General features: G+C 38.2%; 1 protein-coding gene across 2 annotated transcripts in view; it reads right to left on the bottom strand.

Annotated features, from left to right (window-relative positions):
• Positions 1-22781, bottom strand: part of tecrb (trans-2,3-enoyl-CoA reductase b) — a 62929-nt gene that overhangs the window by 17617 nt on the left and 22531 nt on the right. Inside the window, exons 2-9 of one of the 2 annotated variants that reach the window (XM_088603818.1) lie at positions 21918-21968; positions 7363-7414; positions 6528-6572; positions 5068-5171; positions 3380-3495; positions 2532-2637; positions 2148-2220; positions 728-771 (exon numbers count right to left, since the gene is read on the bottom strand). In XM_088603818.1, coding sequence (XP_088459944.1) covers positions 728-771; positions 2148-2220; positions 2532-2637; positions 3380-3495; positions 5068-5171; positions 6528-6572; positions 7363-7414; positions 21918-21968 — 591 coding nt within the window. Of the gene's footprint in view, positions 1-727; positions 772-2147; positions 2221-2531; positions 2638-3379; positions 3496-5067; positions 5172-6527; positions 6573-7362; positions 7415-21917; positions 22474-22781 lie in introns of those variants that run through there. The other variant, XM_088603817.1, reaches the window with a different exon arrangement.

The following is a 22781-nucleotide window of genomic DNA, read 5'->3' as shown; positions in this document are numbered from 1 at the left end:
GATGAAGAGGAATTTCACCTTCCAACATGATAACAACCCAAAGCACACATCTACCAAGCAATGGCTTCAGAAAAGGAAGATCAAAGTCTTGGAATAGCCCAGTCAGAGCCCAGACCTCAATCCCATAAAAAACCTGTGGAATTACCTAAAGAGGGCTGTGCACAGGAGATTCCCTGGCAATTTGAAGAAGCTTGAACTTTTTTGCAAGGAAGAGTGGGATAAAATTGCAAAGTCCAAGTGTGCAAAGTTGATAGAGACTTACTGTTGTAATAAATGCAAAAGGTGCTTCCCCAAAGTATTAGTTGGGGGGGTTCCACACTTATGCATCCAGGGTGTTGTAGTTTTTTTCCCTAATAATTATCTATTTGTTTTTCTTTTGAATTTTGTTGGTTGCAAGGTCACATTAAAGATGAAAAAATATCCGACATGATTTATCTTGATTTCTGGCTTTATATCACAACAACCTGCAATTTCAATAAGGGTGTATAGGCTTTTTATATCCATGTCTTGACATGCACTATTAACTGAGAAAAATAAATAATGTTTTATATTTGGCTTCCAAAAGGGGATGACCATTAAATGTATGGGAGCTCACTTCAGGTAGTCAGGTCTCTTCAATATGACTATAAAGTACTAAAATAAGGACTTTGGAATCCTCTGTCTGTAGTAATCCTCTGCAGTACATCTAAACTAGATTATTCACAAGCCAGGTCTTGAAAAAACATACCAGGAAAATAATTAGAGCAATCTTCACTTGCTGTTCTCCATACACTGTAAACAAAAATAAAAATCAATTTAGTAATTTGTCACAGAACTTGCCAACGAATCACCAACCCAGCCACTTAGCACAGGCAAGGAGAAATACAGAATATTTAATTTTATCATTAATTTTACTATCTCAGTTTGAAATTCTAAACTGTTAAATCATCTCACAATACAATCATTGGACCAACAGAGACGGAAGAAAGTTTGTGTACACTTTGCACTTGGAAGCACAAGTTTTCACACTGGCCGAGAGCTGCAGATTGAGATGGAATAAGCCAATCATATGAGTACCACTGACACAGCCAAGACTTGAACAAACAATTGTCTATAGGGCTCAATACCAAAACCAAATGAGTAGCTGGACCACTCAGCAACCATTTCCATACATGTCCTGTTTTGCTGAATTAAAAGTCACATATATGGTTTAAGTGAATATTTCTAATCAAAACTCGAATGCTCAAGCTAAACAGTTTAATGTGTAAAATGACCTTAAATATCAGTATAACCTTCCAAGAAAAATCCCAAACTATGTTGTTTGCTTAAGTATTCTCACAATTAGTTGGGTGGCCTCTGTGTTCAATAATAATGGGTCACATGATTTCAGAATAAATATATCTCTCTTAGTAAGGTTCCTCAGTCAGGTAGTGAATTTCAAGCATGGATTCAACAATGAAAACCAAGAAGAAACCAAGAAAAAATACTCAGGGATTTCGTCTTAGAAAGGCACAGATCAGAAAAGGAGTATAAAAAAATCCCCGGACACTGCTTAGATCAGGCTGTACTTCAAAACTGAGTAGCCAGGCCTTCATATAAAGCCTTCTGCCACTTCTGCAATATGAGATTTAATATACTTGGTCACATTTAAAATCTTTTGTACTTCTATGCAAGTTTAGAACAAATTCTATACCTAAGAAAACTTAACAGAGATGCATTTATTCTGAAGTCAAGTTAAATCACAAACAGGCTATTATTACACTACTTTTGTGAACTATCAAACTATTATTTTCCACTTGAACAGACTTAAGATTCCAGTTACAAAGGGGTTAAATAATTAAGCAATTTAGAATCTTCCATTATACTTTAAATGTCATGTACAGTAATGTAGCTTTAACACTTTTTGGCATGATTTTTGGAATAGATTGTTTTCAAACAAAGTCTGATTTGAAAGTGTCATTGACACTCAGAAGCCTCAAAAATGGGGAACTTCACAGGAGAGTGAATATATTTGCAAGGCACTGTATCAACTAGTACAGTCACAGGTTAAAATAATCAGTATAACATCATATTTGATGTTTTTCTTCTCTCTGGTAGCCATCTGAAAGGCACAGCAATTGAACAGTAAGAACAGGCCTGTCTGTGCACAGAACAGATACAGTACTTACTTGGAGGTGTGTAGAAAGGGTGATTGATATAGTATGCCATCCACGCTGCAAAGCCCCAATAGTACGTACAGTTCTGTGACAAAAAGTGTTAGAATCAAGGTATTGTATTATTCTAATCATCCATTCAACCATTTTAAGCCAACACTTTATCCTTAGAGGATCAGAGTAAGCCAGAGAGGGCTCCAGAATCCAAGCAGTTTGGAATCCAACATTTTACTTATGTCTTCCTAAAACGATCTACTCTTCCATTGTGCTGTTCTACAGATGTACAGCAGTTTCACTGTTTTATTACAATACTGTAGCAGCATATGATTGTGTAATGGTAAATGCATACAAAGCTTGTAAAGCAGGCAAAGTTTTGAAAGTCCCATGGCTCCTTCCTACCTTGAAGATGTTCCTTAGTGGCATGGTGCCATGAGAGAACCGGTGAACAAACAGCGTCTCCATTAGCCTTTTCACATAGTGGAAAGAGTGACACATGCAGGCCAGGCTGAGGGATGGAGCAAAGATCAGTCTGTTAATTACATGCAGAATTGTACACACTTATTCTAAAACTCGAGCAGAGTAAAACTAGAGAAACTAAAACAACCTGTACTAGAAATGTCAAAATTCAGAAGAAACAATATAAACAAAATACATTTTACACTTTCACCTCCCTTGCCATCCAAAGAAAGAATCTGAACTGAGCCAAAGTTCACAGTGAAGATCAATGCTTGTGCTCAGTAACAAGAGCATGAGGAATTAATACCAAGGAACATTAACATCTTGTATTTGTGAACTTGCACTGTATTCTGGCCTCTCGATATAATTTACTAACATGGATCCTTTAACTGCTAGGCCCCGTTACATGGGGGTTCCATAGCACCCGTTTGTACTTCAGGGGTCCTAAATTTGATACCTAAATACTATTTTCTTTAATACTCCACTATAAACACTGCCCTAGAACTAGTAGCATCAGCATCTGAATCCAGAAGATTTGTGATGAATTGAACACTAGGGCACACCTCTGACATTTGCAGGTTTCAAAGGAGATACTGCACTGTTGCCTGTCTGAGAGCGTTCTATGAAATCGAACTGGTGACGCACTTAGAATGGCCAATCAAATTTATTCAACAATCCTCTAGTCAGCATTACAAAAGCAATGTCCCTCCTCTGGCGACCTCTCAAGGAGGGTGACTTCAGAGAGGTGAAATCTGACCCGTACAAAAAATAGAGTCAAAGCTGCTGCTTACTGTACAACCCAATGCTTGCTGGTGGTGAAGTCATATTTGGGTGGGTAGATGAAGGGGACCCTGAAGTAGAACAGCAGGTAGATGAGAAGAGGTCCAGTGTACTCAGTCAGGAACACCTAGAAAAGGAAAGAGACACTGCCACCATTAAGCAATTTGTGCCAACCTCTCATTAAAGATCTTATGAAAACCTTACCATACACTGCCAGAAACATTTCTCTTTTTGGTTGAAAATTTTGAATTTCAAATAATTTGAAACACCAGCCTAGTATGGAATCGCCAATATTTTATCAACTTGGCTTGAGGGCTGGGACCAATAGTGTTCTAGGCTCTGGTTTCCCAACTGGAAGATCTAAGGAGTGGGAGTTGTGGAAAACCATGGAAAGCTGGAAAAGACTGGATCTACTCCATAATGGGGAATTATACTAAATTCCATTACTAAAAATATCCTAGATTTTGAAAAACTAAATTAGCTTTAAATTATACTAAGGTTTTTGTGCAGAGAAACAACATCAGACTTTGATCTTAAAAAAGGTAAGCAAGTGACAGCCACTTCATTACCGTACATAAAAGAAATGCTGTCCAAGGTGCTTGAATGCACAACAGGGAGCCTGGCCAGGCTGTATTCAAAATGAAATGAGAAGAATATTGTACAAACAAAATATTTAATTATATAATAAAACCTTGACATTAGGTAAAAAGGTTAAATATAATCCCAAATCTTTAGTTTGGTACCATTCCTTGGGATCACATTGGCATCCAAAAAAGAAAGCTAAAAGCCAGGAAAGACATTCTGTAAGCAAACTTTTTGTGCTGGATAAGTGCACTTCAAAGAATTCTGTGCTGTTTGGAAGAGAAGCCACTTTGATTGTTTTATGGTTTTGGGCTTTCCAACACACCCCATTTTGGTACTAATGCATTCTTAGTACCTAATTTCTGCAGTGATTAAAAAAGAGCCTGGAAACCTGCAATCTGTATATAAATACAGTAAAATCCCAGTTTAATGGACCAATGGGTTGAAAGGGTGTCCATTAAATAATGAATTATGTTTTTTTCTGCTCAGAAACACAGTATTACATGAGAAAATATATATATATTATAGATATGCTATCTGGATATGGAATCACATAACCACTCTGTGTATTAATATAACCTTTAATCCCCCCAGGCCAAAGTGACCTATATTGAAGTCAAATTTAGATCTGGCATAGTTCATGTAAGACCCCTGTAATATTCAATACAACTGGGAGTCTTTCACAAACTGGAGGCCTCCAGATAAACATGATCCCATTTAAACAATAATGATTGACCTGAAACAAAGATATATAACATCAAAAGGTCTGCCAAACTCTCAAATAACTCAGACATAGAAATCCAAGTCTCTATACATTTCAAGCAGATTTGTAGGTGGTTAAAATACTGTGAAAAATAAAATACTTTATAAAACGTACATGTTGGCACTAGGCTTCATCACAAATTCTGAACAAATACCACTGTTGTTATCATTGTTATCCAAATACAATGACAAACCCAACATTTCAGGATGGGTTTCAATGGGGCAGAGGTACTGTAAGTAGTCTTCTGGCAAAGAGAAGGCCTCCATTTGTCATGTGTGGTTGTCAGGTGGGATTAAAAGATTCATCTTAAATATTGCCCTTAAATCTCTTCCAACATCTGCAGATAGCACTTACAGTGACCCAGCTGATCTGGGCTCCCAGGTCCCTGAAGTAAAGAGTGGCAGTGGTCCCCACTGGAAGATTCTGCAAAATATCTTCATCTTTTAGAGACTTGCCTTCTGCAGAGAGATAAAGGAGGAAGAGAATAGCATGCTACCATATCACTCCTGGCTTATGTTGCTACACTTACTTCCAGTGAGTGCTACAGTTAATTTTGAAGTAAATGTGTTTTTATTTATTGTTTACATAGAGTTATACCTCCTTTTCTGAACTATTGGTTCCTTAACCCCTTCACTGTCCTGCAGGTTAATTACAGGAATGTAACACAGATTGCAAGGTGATCTTGCTTTTAAGATACTATTCAGTAGGTTTTAAAAATCATCTGAAACAATTAACTTTATAAGGTGTTTTGTTAAGAGAAAAAAAAATCTACCAATACCATAAAGAAACAAACACATCTTTAAATGTACTTTTCATTATGATTTTTCTGATGTACTAATCTTTTGATCTTTTGAACAGCGGTTTTGTTTTAAAGATGGTCTACCGCACTTTGAAAAGTCTTGACAATCTGCATAAAATGATAACGGTGATGATGACCATGACCACAGCTATAATATCATAGTGTAATTTGACGGCTTTTATGTCCAAATAAAATGTGTTAATTTGTGCCATTTATAACCATTTCCAAAAAAGTCCAACTTTATTTCCTGAAACAATGATGAAAAGGAGTTTCAATTTCCTTTCCCGTGTCTCATTTCACAGATCTTCAGTCTGAATGTTGAACAATTCACAATAGAGAATAAACTTGGCTTTGGACCAAATAATTCATTTCAAATTATTCAAATGGTCTTTTTTATTACCCATTAGTTACACCAACGGGAGAAATCTGCCTACAAGTTATTTAGCTATTCGTCAATTCCAGTCCTGGACTTTGGTCATGCAGGGGTGGTAAACAGAAAGCCGCTCACACCTGCTAAAATAACACCAACTGCAGGACTTTTCCTCATATTCAAGTTTAGAGATACAGTATGAGAAATCAATAACAGCTATTATGGATGGCAGAGATGAACAGCTTTGTGCCTCCATAGCAAAAGCACAGGACCTTACAACAAATACAGCCGTTGGACCTTGCTAATTGATCTGTGGCATGTTTTGTACATCCTTGTTGACCATTTGTTAGGGAATGAGGCAGAAAAAGAATGGCATTGTCCTATACAGCGATTTCAGAACAGATGTCAGTCTATACCAAAAAGAATGAAGTTTTGATTTCCATCATGTTTCTTTTAGCCTCATTCATGCTTATTTTGGAACAATGTCACTTTGATCAACATGAGGATAATTTTAAAAAATGCAAGAAGAGTTTGGACAGGTTAAAATATTGTAAGAAATGGGCAAATGAAATAAAAAAGCTATTTCACAGATGCTATGTGACATTCATTTCCGGGCAACAATTAAAGCAGAAGAAAAATACATACTGGGGTCGAGTCTGATGGACTGTCGAGCAGGATACCACTGAGGATCTGAAAGAGAGTGAAGCTGAATATTAGCCCCAGCAAAGAACACAACATTACGTAAGCTTGAAAATGTAATATTACTGGTAAGGTAAATAATATAGCATTTGTTTTGTCACTGTTACAGCTAAATCTCATTTATGGTCAGAAATGAGTGTTATTAAATTTCCAAGTATCGAAAGGACTTATTGGCCATCTTTTCTCTGTCAGGACAGGACTTTGTAGATGCAGTGAAAAGTGTAGATTTTAAAGCAAGGGTAACATTGTTGAAATTATACACTGCACTCATAAAACCTTTTAAAAAAATCCACTCTTTGCAATCTTATTGAAAAGGACACTGCTGAGTTCAAAAGAACCACCAGCATAAATTCTTGGTCTTAAAAGCAACGTCATACACTTTTTTTCTTTCGTTTTACACAGACTGGATTACATGAAAATGTGCTTCAAATATCTGAAATGCCAAAAAACATTAACAAACCAACCCAAGGGAGCACTTTAAGCTAAAAAATGAAACGTGGGCCAGAGTACACAACTGGAAAGTGTGGGAGTGTTTTTGGACTAAAAACATGAGGCAATTTTTCATGTCGAGTCATGGAGCTTTGGATCAAACTTTCTATCTGTGCTGATGAGACTGACAGTCAGGGACCTCTCAAGAGCAGCTGGAAGATATTCTGGGATAGAGGAAAAGACCAGGATGGGAAGGAACTAAATTCTTCCCATCGCAAAGTGCTGATGCTCAGAAGTCCTAAATGTCAATCTATAGGTCTGGGTCCCCCATCCCCCATCACCCAGTACTTACGGGATTTATGAAACATCCCCTTTATTTCTCCAATTGTGGCATTGGGCTCCACCTGCAAAGATAAGATGTTTGCATTAGACAGTGGCAACGTATGCACGTGCTTTGGCACCTGCAAGGCCACTGACACATGACTCTGAATGAAACAGTAAAAAAAAAAAGTAGAACAGTATAGCTTAGAGCAGTGGTTCTTTTTGGACCAAGTACCACCCCTGATCAAACCAAAGCATCCAAGTACCACCTACAAGTCATCCCACAGGAACCACAGAAAATCTCAATGACCAACATGAGCACGCACGCGCACACACATACTCATATTATAAATATAATAATAAACTTTATTTGATGTAACGCCTTTAAAGGTGGTTTCTCAAAGCGCTTTACAGAATGAGAACAGGAACAACAATAAAAAAGCACCGTTTCAGTGAGAGGGGTGAGCCTGTTTAGTTGAGCAAAGCAGATGTGAATTAATTGGTCGAGCCTTGATACAATTCACAACAGAGTGGCATTTTCTTGACTGCCAAGACCTTGCGGTGGATGCTGCAGTGCGCCCACTTCGTATTTGGAGCAACTTCACCGCTGTGTCGGCTTGTCATCACTCTAGCACCGTCGGTACAAACTCCGACGCATTTTATCCAGTCGATTCCTTTCCCTTCGATAAATTCATTCAGAAGCTGAAAGATGTGCTCTCCTGTAGTTCCTGTTGGTAGTGGTTTACAGAACTGAATGTCATCATGGGACATGCCCTCAAACTCGTATCTAACGTAAACAAGCAAGTTGGCCAAATCAACGACATCTACAGACTCATCTAAATGCAGTGAAAAGCATCTGCTCATCTTAACGCGCTCCATCAGCGTACTTCTGACATTATCTGCCATATCAATAATTCTACGAGTGACTTAAAGGGGCAGCAGGTCGAACTGTTTAACAGCTTTTTCTCCACACAGGTTCTTCACAAATAGAGTGGGGCATACCTGCTTTAGAAATCCGCAAGCTTACATTTTTCCCCGTTTACGTTTCAGGAGTCCATCTCAGAAGTTAAAAGAAGTTTTTATTTCATGCGCATGGGAGCGAAACACAGAGACGCTCTGTATTTTTCTCAAATTAACCTAGAACAGTCCTTAAATATTTTTCTGTTACCTATCACACTTTCCTGTGCTCACAAGATTGTCAGTGTTCCAAAACCATGCACATTCTCCTACCTCCCTATTTGCTGAAGATACCTTTTTTTAATACAATTGGTCACTAACATTCATAGTACGCATTTCTATGCTTTCCTGTGCTTACAACATTGGCACTGTTCCAAAATCACGCACATTCTCCTGCCTCCCTATTTGCTGGAGATAACCTTTTTTAAAACAATTGGCCACTTACGTTCGTAGCATGCATTCCTTTTGGTATAGAACTACATGGTAACTCTTGTGTCCACCCAAGTATTGGCGCGCTGTATCATAATACATAGTTCTGCGTATTTGACACATAAAGTCATTTTATTAAAATAGAAAATATGAAAACCCATCTCAATTTTTCAGCGCACACAACAAATTTCCAGGGTCATCTGGCGTATCACCTGGGGGCGCGCCGTATCATAGGTTGACAACCGTGGGCCTTGAGTATGGTACACATACTGTATATATGGTGGAGCCTCTGCAGAAACAAGTTGTCAAGAAATTTTGATTAGTACCATTCTCCTTTAGGCTACAGAATGTATAGATAATATCCACAAAGCTCATTGACTAGCACACAGGCAACTGTGAAAGTAGGATATGATTGTGTTCTATTTATCAGTCAGGTCTCTTGTTAACAATATATTTAGCCAACATGATGATTAACTCCAAGATTATTGTTCTTTGATGCTTTGGCATTCTGTGACACCGATGACCACCCAAACAGTGCCAGAGGAAGCTTCCCACACAGGCTACTTGCTAATTAGCTTAATCTAATCACTGGAATGAGTTTTAATGGAAACACAATTCTTTTTACTTCTTTTTACTGCTGTTGAATGTTCTTCCTTTGTAATTTGCAAATGAGAGCATTTGTAGTTTTTAATGTTAGTGATTTTCATGTTTTTTTTTAAATTACTCAATCCTACATTATACTGACAGGTCTTTTGGAACATGCTGTAACACACCCCTTTCTACTAAATGTATTCATAGGCTTCAGCAAACGGCGATCAAATGGCAATACTCAGACACAGAGTTCCACTCCATGACAACCATATTCTAAAATGCACACCTAAACAAACCTGTAAATAACACTACATACTACATAGCACTACCGCAGACACCAAAGAATCACTGTTGTGCATGAAAAGGTTCAAGTAAGAGAATCTGAATTTCAAAACATTAAGTACTATACAATTATCTCTTTAAAAATAAACAATTAAAACTTTTGTTATTTAACAAGTTCTACCAGAAATTTAAAACGGTAATGTTACAAGCTGAGGCAGATGTAATACCTTACAAGTGTCAATATTTCCACTTCCTAGAGCTTCAGATAAAGAGATGTTTACTTAGTTGTGCTGGGTGTGAGAAACACTGTCCAAAAGAATCTTCCGTTTACTTTAGTTAACTAAATTTTGGGTAAATGATTAAATGTCAATCAACAGTCCAAAAAAACACAATATTAGATCAGATCAAGAAAGAAAAGAGGAAAAAGAAAAAGGGCAGATGACAAGAGGAGACAGAAAAAGACAAAACATAAAGCTGGTGCCAGGAGTTCCTTCTTCAAAAATCATCCAAAAAAACCTGGAGCAAAGAATCTGAATCTTGCTAGGAGAGCTTGAATTTCTGACTGAAGAATCACTCACTTCAAAACTGCCTCTTCTGCTAACTGGTGCATTTTAAAATAGGGAGTTAGGCTCCCATTTATTTTGTGGCATTCGGGTTAGAGGGAGAGAAATGTAATTGAAGGGTGTATTTTATTTAGATTAGAAGGCAGCTTCTCCTTTCTTTGGCTTCTGTATCCATTATTTAACAGTCAAGTACTTGGTAGCAGCCCTAGGGTTTTCTGGGTAGTCTGAAACACCTGGTCTGTAAACTTGTAAATACAGTAACTTGTGTGTTATATGTCTATGGTGTGTGTAGTGTAGTGTGTGTTATGGTTATTGTTAATAAATATTTGTTTAACCAAGTGTTAACCAAATCAGCAGCCATATCACTCTGCAACTCACAACCCACTGAAGCTAAGCAGGTGTGAGCCTGGTCAGTACCTGGATGGGAGACCTCATAGGAAACAGTAAAGTTGCTGCTGGAAGAGGTGTTAGATTGGCCAGCAGGGGGTGTTCACCCTGCGGTCTATGTGGGTCCTAATGCCCTAGTATAGTGACGGGGACACTATACTGTAAACAGGCGCCATCCTTCGGAGGAGATGTAAACCGAGGTCCTGACTCACTGTGGTCATTAAAAATCCCAGGGCGTCTCTTTAAAAGAGTAGGGGTGTAACCTGGCCAAATTTCCCATTGGCCCTTATCCTTATCCTAATAATCCCCATCTTGAATTGGCTTCATTACTCTGCTCACCTCTCCACTGATAGCTGATGTGTGGTGAGCATTCTGGCGCACTATGGCTGCCGTCGCATCATCCAGGTGGATGCTGCACATTGGTGGTGGTGGAGGGGAGTCCCCATTACCTATAAAGTGCTTTGAGTGGAGCATCCAGAAAAGCGCTATATAAGTGCAAGCAATTATTAATTAAGTGTACTTGAATTATTACTCTTTTCATCAAAGCTGTTCCAGAGAACAAATAATTCATGAGACTCTAACTATACCAACTGCTCGGGAATATTCTTGGCTGAAATCTTAGCAAGCTGTGGGTAATGATAATTTTTTTTACTTATTTACTATTCTGCTCCGTCATTTCCTGATTTTCTCCATTTTTGTAACAATATTGTAGCTCTGTTAAGCAGGAAAGCACAATGTAAAATAAAAATGATTAGGTCTAGAAGGGGCCACAATGACTGTTTAAGGGAATACCAAGTAAAGCTTGTGTTTACACAGAGCTTGAACAGTTTTAACAGAGACAGCAGCATTTCTATATCCTGTGTAATATTTAACTAGCTCTTTAAAAACCTCTCTGAAAGCCCTGGTCATAGACTTAAATTTGCTTGGGTTTGATTTCTTAATCCTTCAAGCTAGAAATACATGGGAGGTCTCAGTTTGTAAGGCTTGAAATGGAACCAGTTATTTTGTTGGTTAACGTACTTTCTCTTGGGTTCAGTCTAGTGGGGTGCAATCAATCGACAATGTTGGTTAAGATGTCATTTTGCCAAAGCTGTTAAAAGATTGCTTTTTTTTGGAGAAATTAAACATTTGCATATCTCATTATGTACAAACTACAATTACTGAAATGTACAGCACAGTCCTATTAAAGCAACATAAACAAGTATGTCTGCAGTACTGGGATGTTTGTTTTATGTTTACTATGCTTCTCAATTTGTGGTACTGTACCTGGCCAAGTACAAGGCTAAAATGCAGTGACAGAGCAGTGATGAACAATACTCATTGTTGCTCATTTCAGTGTATGACAGGGAAACAGTAATAATGTGTCAGACAGCCTAGACACTGGACAAACCTTACTTTTTCCAGCAAAACTCTGACACAACAATAGCCTATATTCTACAGTTTATACAGTATACACTATATACTACCTACAGTGGTGCTAGAAAGTTTATCAACCCTTTAGAATTTTCTGAATTTCTGCATTAATGTGACCTAAAATATGATCATATCTTCATCTAAGTCATAAAATAAAGAGAACCCAATAAAACAAATAACACACGAAAGGATATACTTTTTAAATTTATTTATTGATCAAAATGATCCAACATTAAATGTCTTTGTCGGAAAAAGTATGTGAACCTATACTTTCAGTAACTGGTGTGACCCCCTTTAGCAGCAATGACTTCAACCAAACGTTTATGGTAACTGTTGATCAGTCCCGCACATCAGCTTGGAGGAATTTTGGCCCATTCCTCCTTACAGAACTACTTCAACTCGGTGATGTTGGTGGGCTTTCTTGCATGAACTCCCTGCTTCAGGTCCGGCCACAACAATTCTATTGGATTAAATGAAAAGAAGGAAGACCCGGACAGACAGAGAAACAAACAGAAACTTTTCACCAGGGCTGGGAGACTATACAGGAGCCGAGACTTTGACTCGGACATTCCAAAACACAAAATTTTTTCTGTTTCAACCATTCTTTGGTAGACTGACTTGTGTGTTTAGGGTCGTTGTCTTGCTGCAAGACCCACCTTCTGTTGAGCTTCAGTTCACAGAAAGATGCCCTGACATTCTCCTGTAGAATTTGCTGGTACAAATTCCTGGTCCGTCCTGGTCCTGGCAGCAAAACAGCCCCAAACCATGATACTGCCACTGTGTTTCACAGTTTGGATGAGGTATTTATGTTGGAATGCAGTGTTTGGTTTTCACCAAACATAAAGTTTCTCATTTAAGCCAAAACGTTGTATTTTCGCCTCATCGAACATTCTTCCAGTAGTCTTCTGGCTCATCCAGGTGGTCTTTAGCAAACTTTAAATGGGCAGCAATGTTCTTCTTGGAGAGAAGTGGCTTCCTCCTTGCTATCCTCCCATGCACACTATTCTTGTTCAGTTTTTGCCTGATGGTGGACTCATGAACACTGACATTAGCCAGGCCTGCAGATCCTTAGACGTTACCCAGGGGTTCTTTGTGATCTCCCGGAATATTATACGCCTTCCTCTTGGAGTGATTTTTGTTGGACGACCACTCCAAGAGAGAGTAACAATGGTGTTGAATTTTCTCCATTTGTACACTATCTGCCTGACAGTGGATTGGTGAAGTCCAAAGTCTTTAGAAATCGTTTTGTAACCTTTTCCAGCCTGATGTGCATCGACAACTCTTTTTCTGAGGTCCTCAGAAAACTCCTTTGATCGAGCCATGGCATGAGTTCATAAACCTGTGTGATGAAGACCAGACTTTGGTAGTGAAGACTTCAGGTTTATGTTTTAGGGCATACATCATGTATGTATCAGTATCTGAAAATGACTCCGATCCTGAGACTCTATTAATATTCATGTTGTTCCGACCCCAAGTGTCTAGGGGTAAAGGGGTGTAACAGTTAGGATAACTGATTGTCTCACACCTCACACCTCACACCAAACTCACACCTGATTGTCATCCCATTGATTGACACACCTTACTCTAATCCCCTTAACTGAACTGATAATCCTAGAGGTTCACTTACTTTTTCCGACAAAGACATTTAACATTTAACATTTAAAGACATTTAATGTCAGATCATACTGACAAATAAATGAATGAAAAGTATATCATTTTGTGTGCTATTTGTTTTATTGGGTTAGTTTTATTTATTTTTATGACTTACAGATGCAGCCATTCAAAACGCGTGGGGTATTTCACGTTACACCGCGGTGGGCGTTACATCAAAACGCAGTAACACGCAGTGTAACGCGTCATTTGACGTCATACCTGAAAGTATCTGGAATCACCTTGTAAAACCGCCAGGAGGAGCCAATAAAGCTTAACCTCTCATGTACAGCATTTGAGCTTTTAAATTTAAACTGTGTATTACAGCATGTTAATCATCAGTCATTAATGAAAGCAAGATTGCTCAGTTGGACAAAAGTACACAACCTACCTCTATCATAAATATTTTAATTATGCAGAAATATTTTATGCATCAAAGCCTTTACCAAAGATATTATTAATAGTATTAATAATGAATGACTTTGGACAAGCCGTAAACTCAAAGTATTACGCTGGTCCACATTCTTTCTAACTGTCGTTTTAAACAAAAATACTTTTATTTTTTTCTTTGACAAACACCACAGCATTTCGTTGATCTAACTAATGAGGACAGGACATTATCTAGCCAATATGATAAAGGAATAAATGACTTTTTTTGCTCATTTCTTTAGCACATTTGCACAAGCACTTGGAATCTGTCCAAGCCCTACTTTGTCAGGCATTTTCTTTTACTATAATGGACATAAAAACTCCCTTGCTTTTAACAGAGCGTTTCATAATTTCTAGCAACGAAAATTATTTAAACTGCGACACTTATCATTCAACCAGAGCTCAAAATATCACAAGGATCCTCAAGAGCACAACAAAGACTGTATTAAAAGATACTTGTATCAGATACGTGAGAATCCAAGCTTTTTTATCTATGCTTTCTTTTCCGTATACCAGAGATTATGGTACCACTTCAGAAGGGTGTCAGCCAGTCAGATTCCAGGACCGGAATTATCCGTTTTATAATCGAGAATATATGTAATCACGTATCTAAAGAAATTAATAATGATATTAATTTAAGGATCTAAATATCTAAATCTATGTATCTATATAGCTGGTAGTATTACTGTATTTCACTTTCTTTGTAAACACGTTTTGTTAACGCCCGAATCGCAGGTGGATTCTGTTTTTTGGTCTGTGGCTCAAATCCTAAAAAAACTAAACTAACTAAAAATTAGACACAAGAAGAGTATTATTGGACAATGTTGTGAGGCTCTGGTGGAATTTCTCTTTAAACTGAAGAGTTATAGAGGAGACAGGTTGTGTATCGCTTCTTTTGTCAGTTACACGACTGTGTACTGTATGTCGCTTAAGCCACTCCTATTTGGCTTTTTAGTTATGGAGGCGGGAAGACGCCCCCCCTCCCCTTCTGGGTGCCTGATTTGTCGCCATCTTTAACCGTTCCGTGTCCGAATCGCAGTAGCTAAGCGTACGAAATAAAGTTCATCCCAGCTACAATACATATATATTTTTGTGGTAAGATGGAGCAAAACATCAGTATTTACTGCCATTAATTAGTGTACGATTTATAGTTGAAATCTGAGCCTAAATATAAAGTTAAAATCTCGACAAAGCAATGCAGGAAATGATACGCAATTCCATATTATATTAGCAGAAAAGCTTAAGACTACCACTTTTTATACATGTTATTTTACATGTTAGTTAAAGACTTCGATGCTTAAAATGTTTAGGGAGAAATGGAATACTGGTGTGTATTTTTTCTTTAAAGTACCGAGACCAGCCATATACTATGATACTGTATGTTTATGTTCAAAAATTAATGTTGTTTATGGCCTTCACACGGGTTACGCTCCTATTCTTTTTATGCTCAGCTACTAAGATTTCCCTTCAGTGGTAAAATTCCATATAAATATTCAATACTAAAACGGGCACAGTAAAGACATTTAAATCTTTCTACGACCAATCAACGCACCATGAGTGCCCCTGTCGGTCAACCAATCACGTACCGTGGTATTGCGCGTCGATGCATGATGACGTAGTCAATTACCCCTGGTACGTGTCTGTGCCGCGCTTTGAATGGCTGCATCTGTAGATGAAGATCTGATCACATTTTAGGTCAAATATATGCAGAAATTCAGAAAATTCTAAAGGGTTCACAAACTTTCTAGCACCACTGTATACAGTATACTGGTACAGTGTCATCAAAAGTGCCATTTTTGCTGTATACTCCAGCAATTCAAATTTAAGATGACTTGACTTGACTTGACTTGAACTTTATTGCCATATGTAACCGGTGCTGGTACAATGGAATTCTTACTTACAGAAAGTCTCTCGATTGTAAAACAAGTGTAAAAAAACAAAACAAAGTGCAAACAGTGCATCAAGACAATGTACAAACAAACAATAGACAATGTGCAAGTAAACATGCAGACAGTTTGAATGTAAACAATACAGACGTGTAAACAATGACTGGAGACGTACAATAAATAAATTACAATGAGGTAGATGGTGATGGTGTAGGTGTGGTCCGAGGGGGATGGCTAAATGTGTTCGCCAGTCTCACTGCTTGTGGATAGAAGCTATTGAAGAATCTAGTGGTAAGTGTCCGTATGCTCTTATATCTCTTGCCTGAGGGCAGTGGGGTGACGAGCTCATGCCCGGGGTGGTGACTGTCCTCTGGGATGGCCAGAATTCTACCACGGCAGCGGTCCTCATAGAGCTTTTTAATCTCGGTGAGACCGCAGCCGATGATCTTCTGGGCCATATTGACCATTCTCTGCAGTGCCTTTCTTTCTCGCGAAGAGGTGTTGCCATACCACACGGTGATCCCGTTGGTGAGGACGCTCTCGATAGTGCAGCGGTAGAAGTTCACCAACACATGTATTGGCATCCCCCATCGCTTGAGGCACCTCAAGAAATAAAGGCGCTGCTGAGCCTTCTTCATGATAGACACAGTGTTCACAGTCCAGGTTAGATCTTTAGAGATGTGAGTTCCCAAAAACCTAAAGCTGGTGACTGTTTCCACTTCCGTTCCATCAATACTGAGTGGGCTGTGAGTGTGTGGCCTGTGTCTCCGAAAGTCCACTATTAGCTCTTTCGTTTTCTTTATGTTCAAGTCCAGGTTATTGCTATGACACCACCTAAGCAGCTGTACAGCAGCTGATGAAAATGAGGCAAAGGTTTGGAATGTCACCTTTTATTTCTGGGTATTTCTGCACATATATACTGTAATTACTTACAATAATACAACTTTTTGTGTTCCATCCTCAAATTTCAGGCAAGCTTAAGAACTGAGACAAATTAACTTAAAGTAATATAAAACTTTACATTTTTTTAACAATGAATGTAAGAAAAACAAATTAAGAATGGAATTAAGAAAAAAAAGAGTGAAAGAGGAAAGAAGAAAAAAAAATAAACAAAAACAGGTACAGTCGCAGCTATATCAGTTTACCATTTAAATGCATAAAGGTTATAGCATAGTTATATATAATGGCTTAGGCGTATATACTGAGCTCCCCTTTCAAACCTAATGCTCTCAAAGGCTTATCCCACAAATCTTTAAAACGGTCCAGCTCATCTTTTAGGATGAATCTTAACTTTTCCAAAGAGATCAAATTTCTTATAAGTAATTCCCAGAGGGCTACAGAGGGAGGCTCGTCACCCACCCACCTGATCATGATTGCCTTTCTTGCCAGCATCAGAACAGGCTGGACTACTTCCCTATGGTTCAGCAGCTGAACAGGCAAGACTCCCAAGATGCACGTGAGAGGATGAGGATCTAACTGTATTACACAGATCAAAGATATTTTTTTACATACCTCCCACCAGAACCTCTGGACATATGTACATTCCCACAGGTTAGGTGATGTGCCTGTACTAAATTTTGTTATAGATCTGTGGAGATATACAGTATATGCTCTATGTAACAAACTGTACTGCATTTCTTTATACCGGTTACAGACGGAGATTGTTGAAGGCAATGAAAGAATAGTTTTCCAAGTGTTATCATCTATACAGGACCTCAGTTCCTGGCTCCAGGTTGTCTGTAAAGATTTTTGGAAGTCTAGACAAGAAAGTGTAAAACTTGGATAGAAATTTCTTTGAGTTCCCATTCTTTAGAAAGATTTTTTCTATAGTGTGCGAGCTGCTGAATAAATCAAGACCACAATTCTTGGTACTCACATGGTGCCTGATCTGAAGATATTTAATTTAATTTCTTTTCATGTATATTATATTGTGCTTGAACACGTTCAAATGATTTAAATACACCCCCTTCAAATAAGTCAAAAATTCTATGTATACCTGCTGTTTGCCAATTAGTAAAGTGGGAGCATGTCTTTTCAGGAGGTAGGTCCGGTTACCCACAAGTGAAAATAGCATATAAAGAGAGGGATAAAAACTAAAGAATTTAGTTACCTTGCTCCATGTTCTCAGTACATTTATTATTAAAGGCTTCTTTTTAGCTAGTGGGGGTACATTAGTCATTTTCCTGCCTAAGAGGTTTACAAGAGAGGCTGGTTTACCATGTCCAGCCTCCATATCCACCCAGGTGGAGTCTGGTGGTGCATGAATCCACTGCTGGAGGATTCTTGCTTGTATTGCCCAGGTATAGTATTTCAGATCTGGCAATGCACATCCACCGTAATCCCTGGGTAACTGCAAAGTCTTATATTTTATTTTTGGTTTTTTTCCTGTCCATACATGTTGATATTCCTTTATTCAGATCCTTTATGTCAGCTTTAGTCATGGGAGCGAATATCATAGATAGAGGATAGAGAAGTTTAGGCAATTTTATCATCTTTACCAGATTAATTCTGCCCAGGAAAGATATTGGTAAATTTGTCCACCGGTTCATGTTATCCTTTAAGTGTATCAGGAGAGGTCTTATATTTTCAGGATGTCCCAAGGTATGTGATACCCTTAGGATTCCAGTGAAATGGTTTAATATATGTTTCTCCTTTTCCCATGTTCCCTAAAGGCATAATCTCAGATTTACTGAAATTGACCTTATAGCCTGATATGGTTGAGAACATTTTTATACCAGTAATAATTTCAGGTAGGGAGTGAATAGGGTCTGTTACTGTCATTATAACATCATCAAACTTGCCGTGTGCCCCTGTGCAGCCTGAATGAGGAGGGGGGGGGAGATGAAACCGTTAGTTTGTATTGTGGCTTTAAGTGCACTATATAATAATTTAGGTGAAGAAATGTCCTCATAACATCAAACATATATTCCCACTCCACTCTATCAAAGGCTTTCTCAGCATCCGTCGACACAAGGAGGCTTGAAACCTGTAGCTGGTCAAGATGGTGCATTATGTTAAACAATCTCCTGGTATTATTAAATTAGTTTCTTTCTTTAATAAACCCTGTCTGGTCTGGGTCAATAATGCTTGTCATTATTCTCTCTATGCGTGTTGCCAGTATTTTAGCTATCACTTTTATATCAACATTTAGTAAACTTATGGGTCTATATGAGCTACATAGTTCAGGATCTTTTCCTTTTTTGTGAATAATTGTTATGTTGGCAATATTCATACTTTCTGGTAGGGAAGATTCTTTAATAGATTTATTGATGGCCTTGAGATAAATGTTACAGATATGATCCTTCAATATTTAAAAAAATTCTACAGGGTAGCCATCCGGTCCTGGTGTCTTTCCTGACTGTAGTGATATGATAGCTGTTTTAATCTCTTTACTGGAGATAGGTTTATTTAGAAGTTCCTCCTGTGTATCACTGATTTGAGGAATGTCTATGCCTTTTAAAAAAGTGCTCTCCTAAAGCAGTTTTTTATCCGTTTCTGAGCTACAGTATATAGCTTCTCAAACAAATTCTTAAAAATGCCATTTATTTTCTTATTTTCCAGTGTTTGCTGGCCATTCTCATCTTTAATGGCAGAAATGAAATTTTTGGATGGTGCCATCCTTGCCAATCTTGAAAGGAGGCGGTTTGGTTTATTGCCCTTTTCAAATAGATGCTGTCTTGCATATAGAACATCTCTTTCAGCTTTTTTTGTCACTAGGTTATTAAGTTGTGACCCAGCTTCTTTAATTTCAATTAGAATTGTCTCAGATTTAGCAGTGTAAAACTCTTCTTCCAATTTTGATTTTTTTTTTCCTCAAGTGCTAATTGCAAAGAGATTCATTCCTTTTTCTTTTTACTGGTATAAGAAATTATCATACCTCTCATGTAAGCTTTATAAGCCTCCCATACTGCCCTAGGATCAGTTTTCTTCAATGTCATTGCACTGTAAATATAGCTTTGTTTGTTCATTGAGGAACTTTCTGAATTCATCATCCAGCAGATTAAATGGATTTAGTCTCCATACAAGAGAGCGCTCCACTGGTCGTGAAGAGGACATACTCATTGTCACAGCAGCATGATCTGATATTGTAATTGGATCAATACCTATATCTGTTACTAGATGGGCCATATGACTGGATAGCAGGACGTGGTAAATACGAGAAGCTGTTTGATGTGGTGAGGAGTAAAATGTGAAACCCCTAGCAGTTGGGTTGAAGAATCTCCATATATCAATAACACCTATTTCGCTGCATAAATCTGTCACTTCCTTGGACATTTTAGATGATGGTACATTAGCAGATGGCATCTTATCTAACCTAGGACAGAAGGAAAAAATAAAGTCTCCTGCAAGGATAATATTGTTACAATCCATAATAGTGAGTTGTCCAAACACATCAATAAAGAATTGTTCATCAGGGGCATATATACATCCTATCACCACTTCTTCCCCATATAGTAATCCTTTAACTATTACCACTCTACCTTCATTATCCACATAAGTTGAGTTGACTGTAAATGGGAGATTCTTATGAATGAGAATAACCATGCCTCGTTTTTTGGTGGAGAATGATGAGTATCTGCCTGGAGTTTGTACAGTATGTACTCCCCATGTTCGCATGTTCATGTTTTGCTCCGGTTTCCTCTCACAGTCAAAAAACACACTGGTAGGTTAACTGGCTTCTGGAAAAATAGGCTCTATGTGTAAGTGTGTGCATATCTGTGTCTGCCCTGTGATGGACTGGTATTCCACCCAGAATGTACTCTGCCTTATGCCTGCTGTTTGCCAGCCTATTCTCCAGCTTCCCTATGACCCTGAACTGAAAAAAGTTTTAAGAAAATGGATGGGATTGGAAACATTTTTTCCCCACTTTGATTCAGAAAATTAATTAAAATTAATTACATGGATATAAAAGGTAACACATTTATTTTTTTGTTCCAGTGAAAAAGTTTTGTGGTAAGTTTCTAAAGATGCTGCAGTGTAGTTCAAAACCAGATTTGCTATGGGATTTCAAGGGCACTCATCTTCATTGAATGTCCACTGCTGACATACTGTACACACAGGAGTAGGTCCAGAAACTGGGGGGGATTAAAAAAATAAAAAAATGGAAACAAGTATTTTACAGCTGACAAGAGACTGCTATTATGGTTAGCGCATGGTGCAATATACTACAGACTCTGAAACCAGTGATCTGGAGTCTAGGAAGGGCTCACAGATGACCAGATTAATTCCTGGTCTGAAGGTAAGTCATACACATAGACAAACTAAATGTCTTCAGTTTTGAATCAAGAAGATTATAAGGAAAACAGACAAGTATTAAACTGACAGTGTTAATCTAGAGGACTAATTCACAAATGAATAAAGTAGGGATCTGAGACAGGATGAATCTCGGATATAAATGAGGAAGTTTTTCATTATACAAAGGATGATGGGTGTATCTGCACTTCTCAGGCTCAACAATCTGCACATTCTCTAAAAACAAGATATATTCTGCTTAACAAAGAGAATCTATCAAGGAGAATCAAGACGTTAAACCAGAATATCATTACCAGTACAGTACATGAAGTTAATATATTTACTTAATTTACAAGATGCCTCCAATTTCTTTTGCCTCTTTTAGTATTTAAACAGAGAAACTGTCTCAAAGGACTGTCAGCACACAGAAACAATGTTTCATTCCATGCAGCTTTTCTGTAGGATCACACTGACATCTAGCAACCTAGTAAGTCTCACAGAATAATTTTTGAAGTTAAAGGGTCAAGTTCAGTTTGCCAGCAAGTAAAAAAAAGCAAGTCTGTTATCAATAAAAACTTACAACAAATTATCCACTTGGTAGATAAGCTAGCATTTATTAAAGAGATTTACCAGTAATACATTTAACTACAAACTTAAAATGCAAACAGTTCTCCTTCTCAACACAAGCAATTAGGTGTTTGTGGTCACTGAGTTTGTTTAACCTGTTTATAGTGTGAAATTAAAGAATGCCGGGAAATTGCTCTTACCTTGTCCAGGAAGCATAGCTTCTCCTTGGTCTTGGCATCCAAGATCTCCACCTCAAAGAAAACAACAGCTTTTTTAGTCTTTTTGGCAGGCTTGGGTGGACGTTTGATAGGCAGGGCTGGTGGAGTCCCGTTGGCAGCCTTCTTAGGTACCAGGCTAGCCTCCAACGCCAGCGAGTTCATATCCATGATTCCCACAGCTTCAAGGGGATCTGCGTCGTCTGAAACGAGGTCTGCACTGAGGAATGAAGCCACCGCACAGCACTTCTGAAATGAATCCCTTCCTTTATTTAACGCTAAATATCCCCATAGGTTACAATTTCAGAAAAGAAAAGCAGCCTTTAGTCTCCACAAGCGCTGGGGGTACTGCTGTTGGAAATGATAAACGAAGCCCAGTCTTTCAATACTTTAAAAAAGCCAGATAGGAGGGTTTTAGTCCTGGTTAATCCAAAACAAAAAACATTGGAGTTGAAGGAAAAGAAGAGTCTTGACTGAAAGAGGAGAGAGAGGAAAAGGAGGACACATTACTCTTTTTCTTGCTGGCTGAATTATACTCTCTGTAAAGATGTAACCTGATAGGACAGCAAAACGGACAGCACAGACATACAGCTATATATAAATGCCAGTTTCGCTCCAACTAACTGACCCCTCCTCCCATCTCTTGCCCTGAAACTCCTCTTCCCATATTCGTAACTCTCTTTTTAGGCCACTTTGGAACTCAGGCTGAGGTTCAAATTAATTGTCCACATATTTATTTAGTCCCTGGTTCTTCGCAGCCCTGTAGTGTCAGGTGATAATGTTGAAGATTTTTAGAGCTGATTAATAAGTAGGTCTCCAATTTACACAAACAACCAACAAAAAGAGAGC

This window comes from Lepisosteus platostomus, chromosome 13 (assembly GCF_059453375.1).
Source record: "Lepisosteus platostomus isolate fLepPlt1 chromosome 13, fLepPlt1.hap1, whole genome shotgun sequence".
In the NCBI taxonomy this organism is placed as follows: domain Eukaryota; kingdom Metazoa; phylum Chordata; class Actinopteri; order Semionotiformes; family Lepisosteidae; genus Lepisosteus; species Lepisosteus platostomus.
Note: the sequence above shows the minus strand (reverse complement) of the source record. Positions and strands in the feature narration are given on the sequence as shown.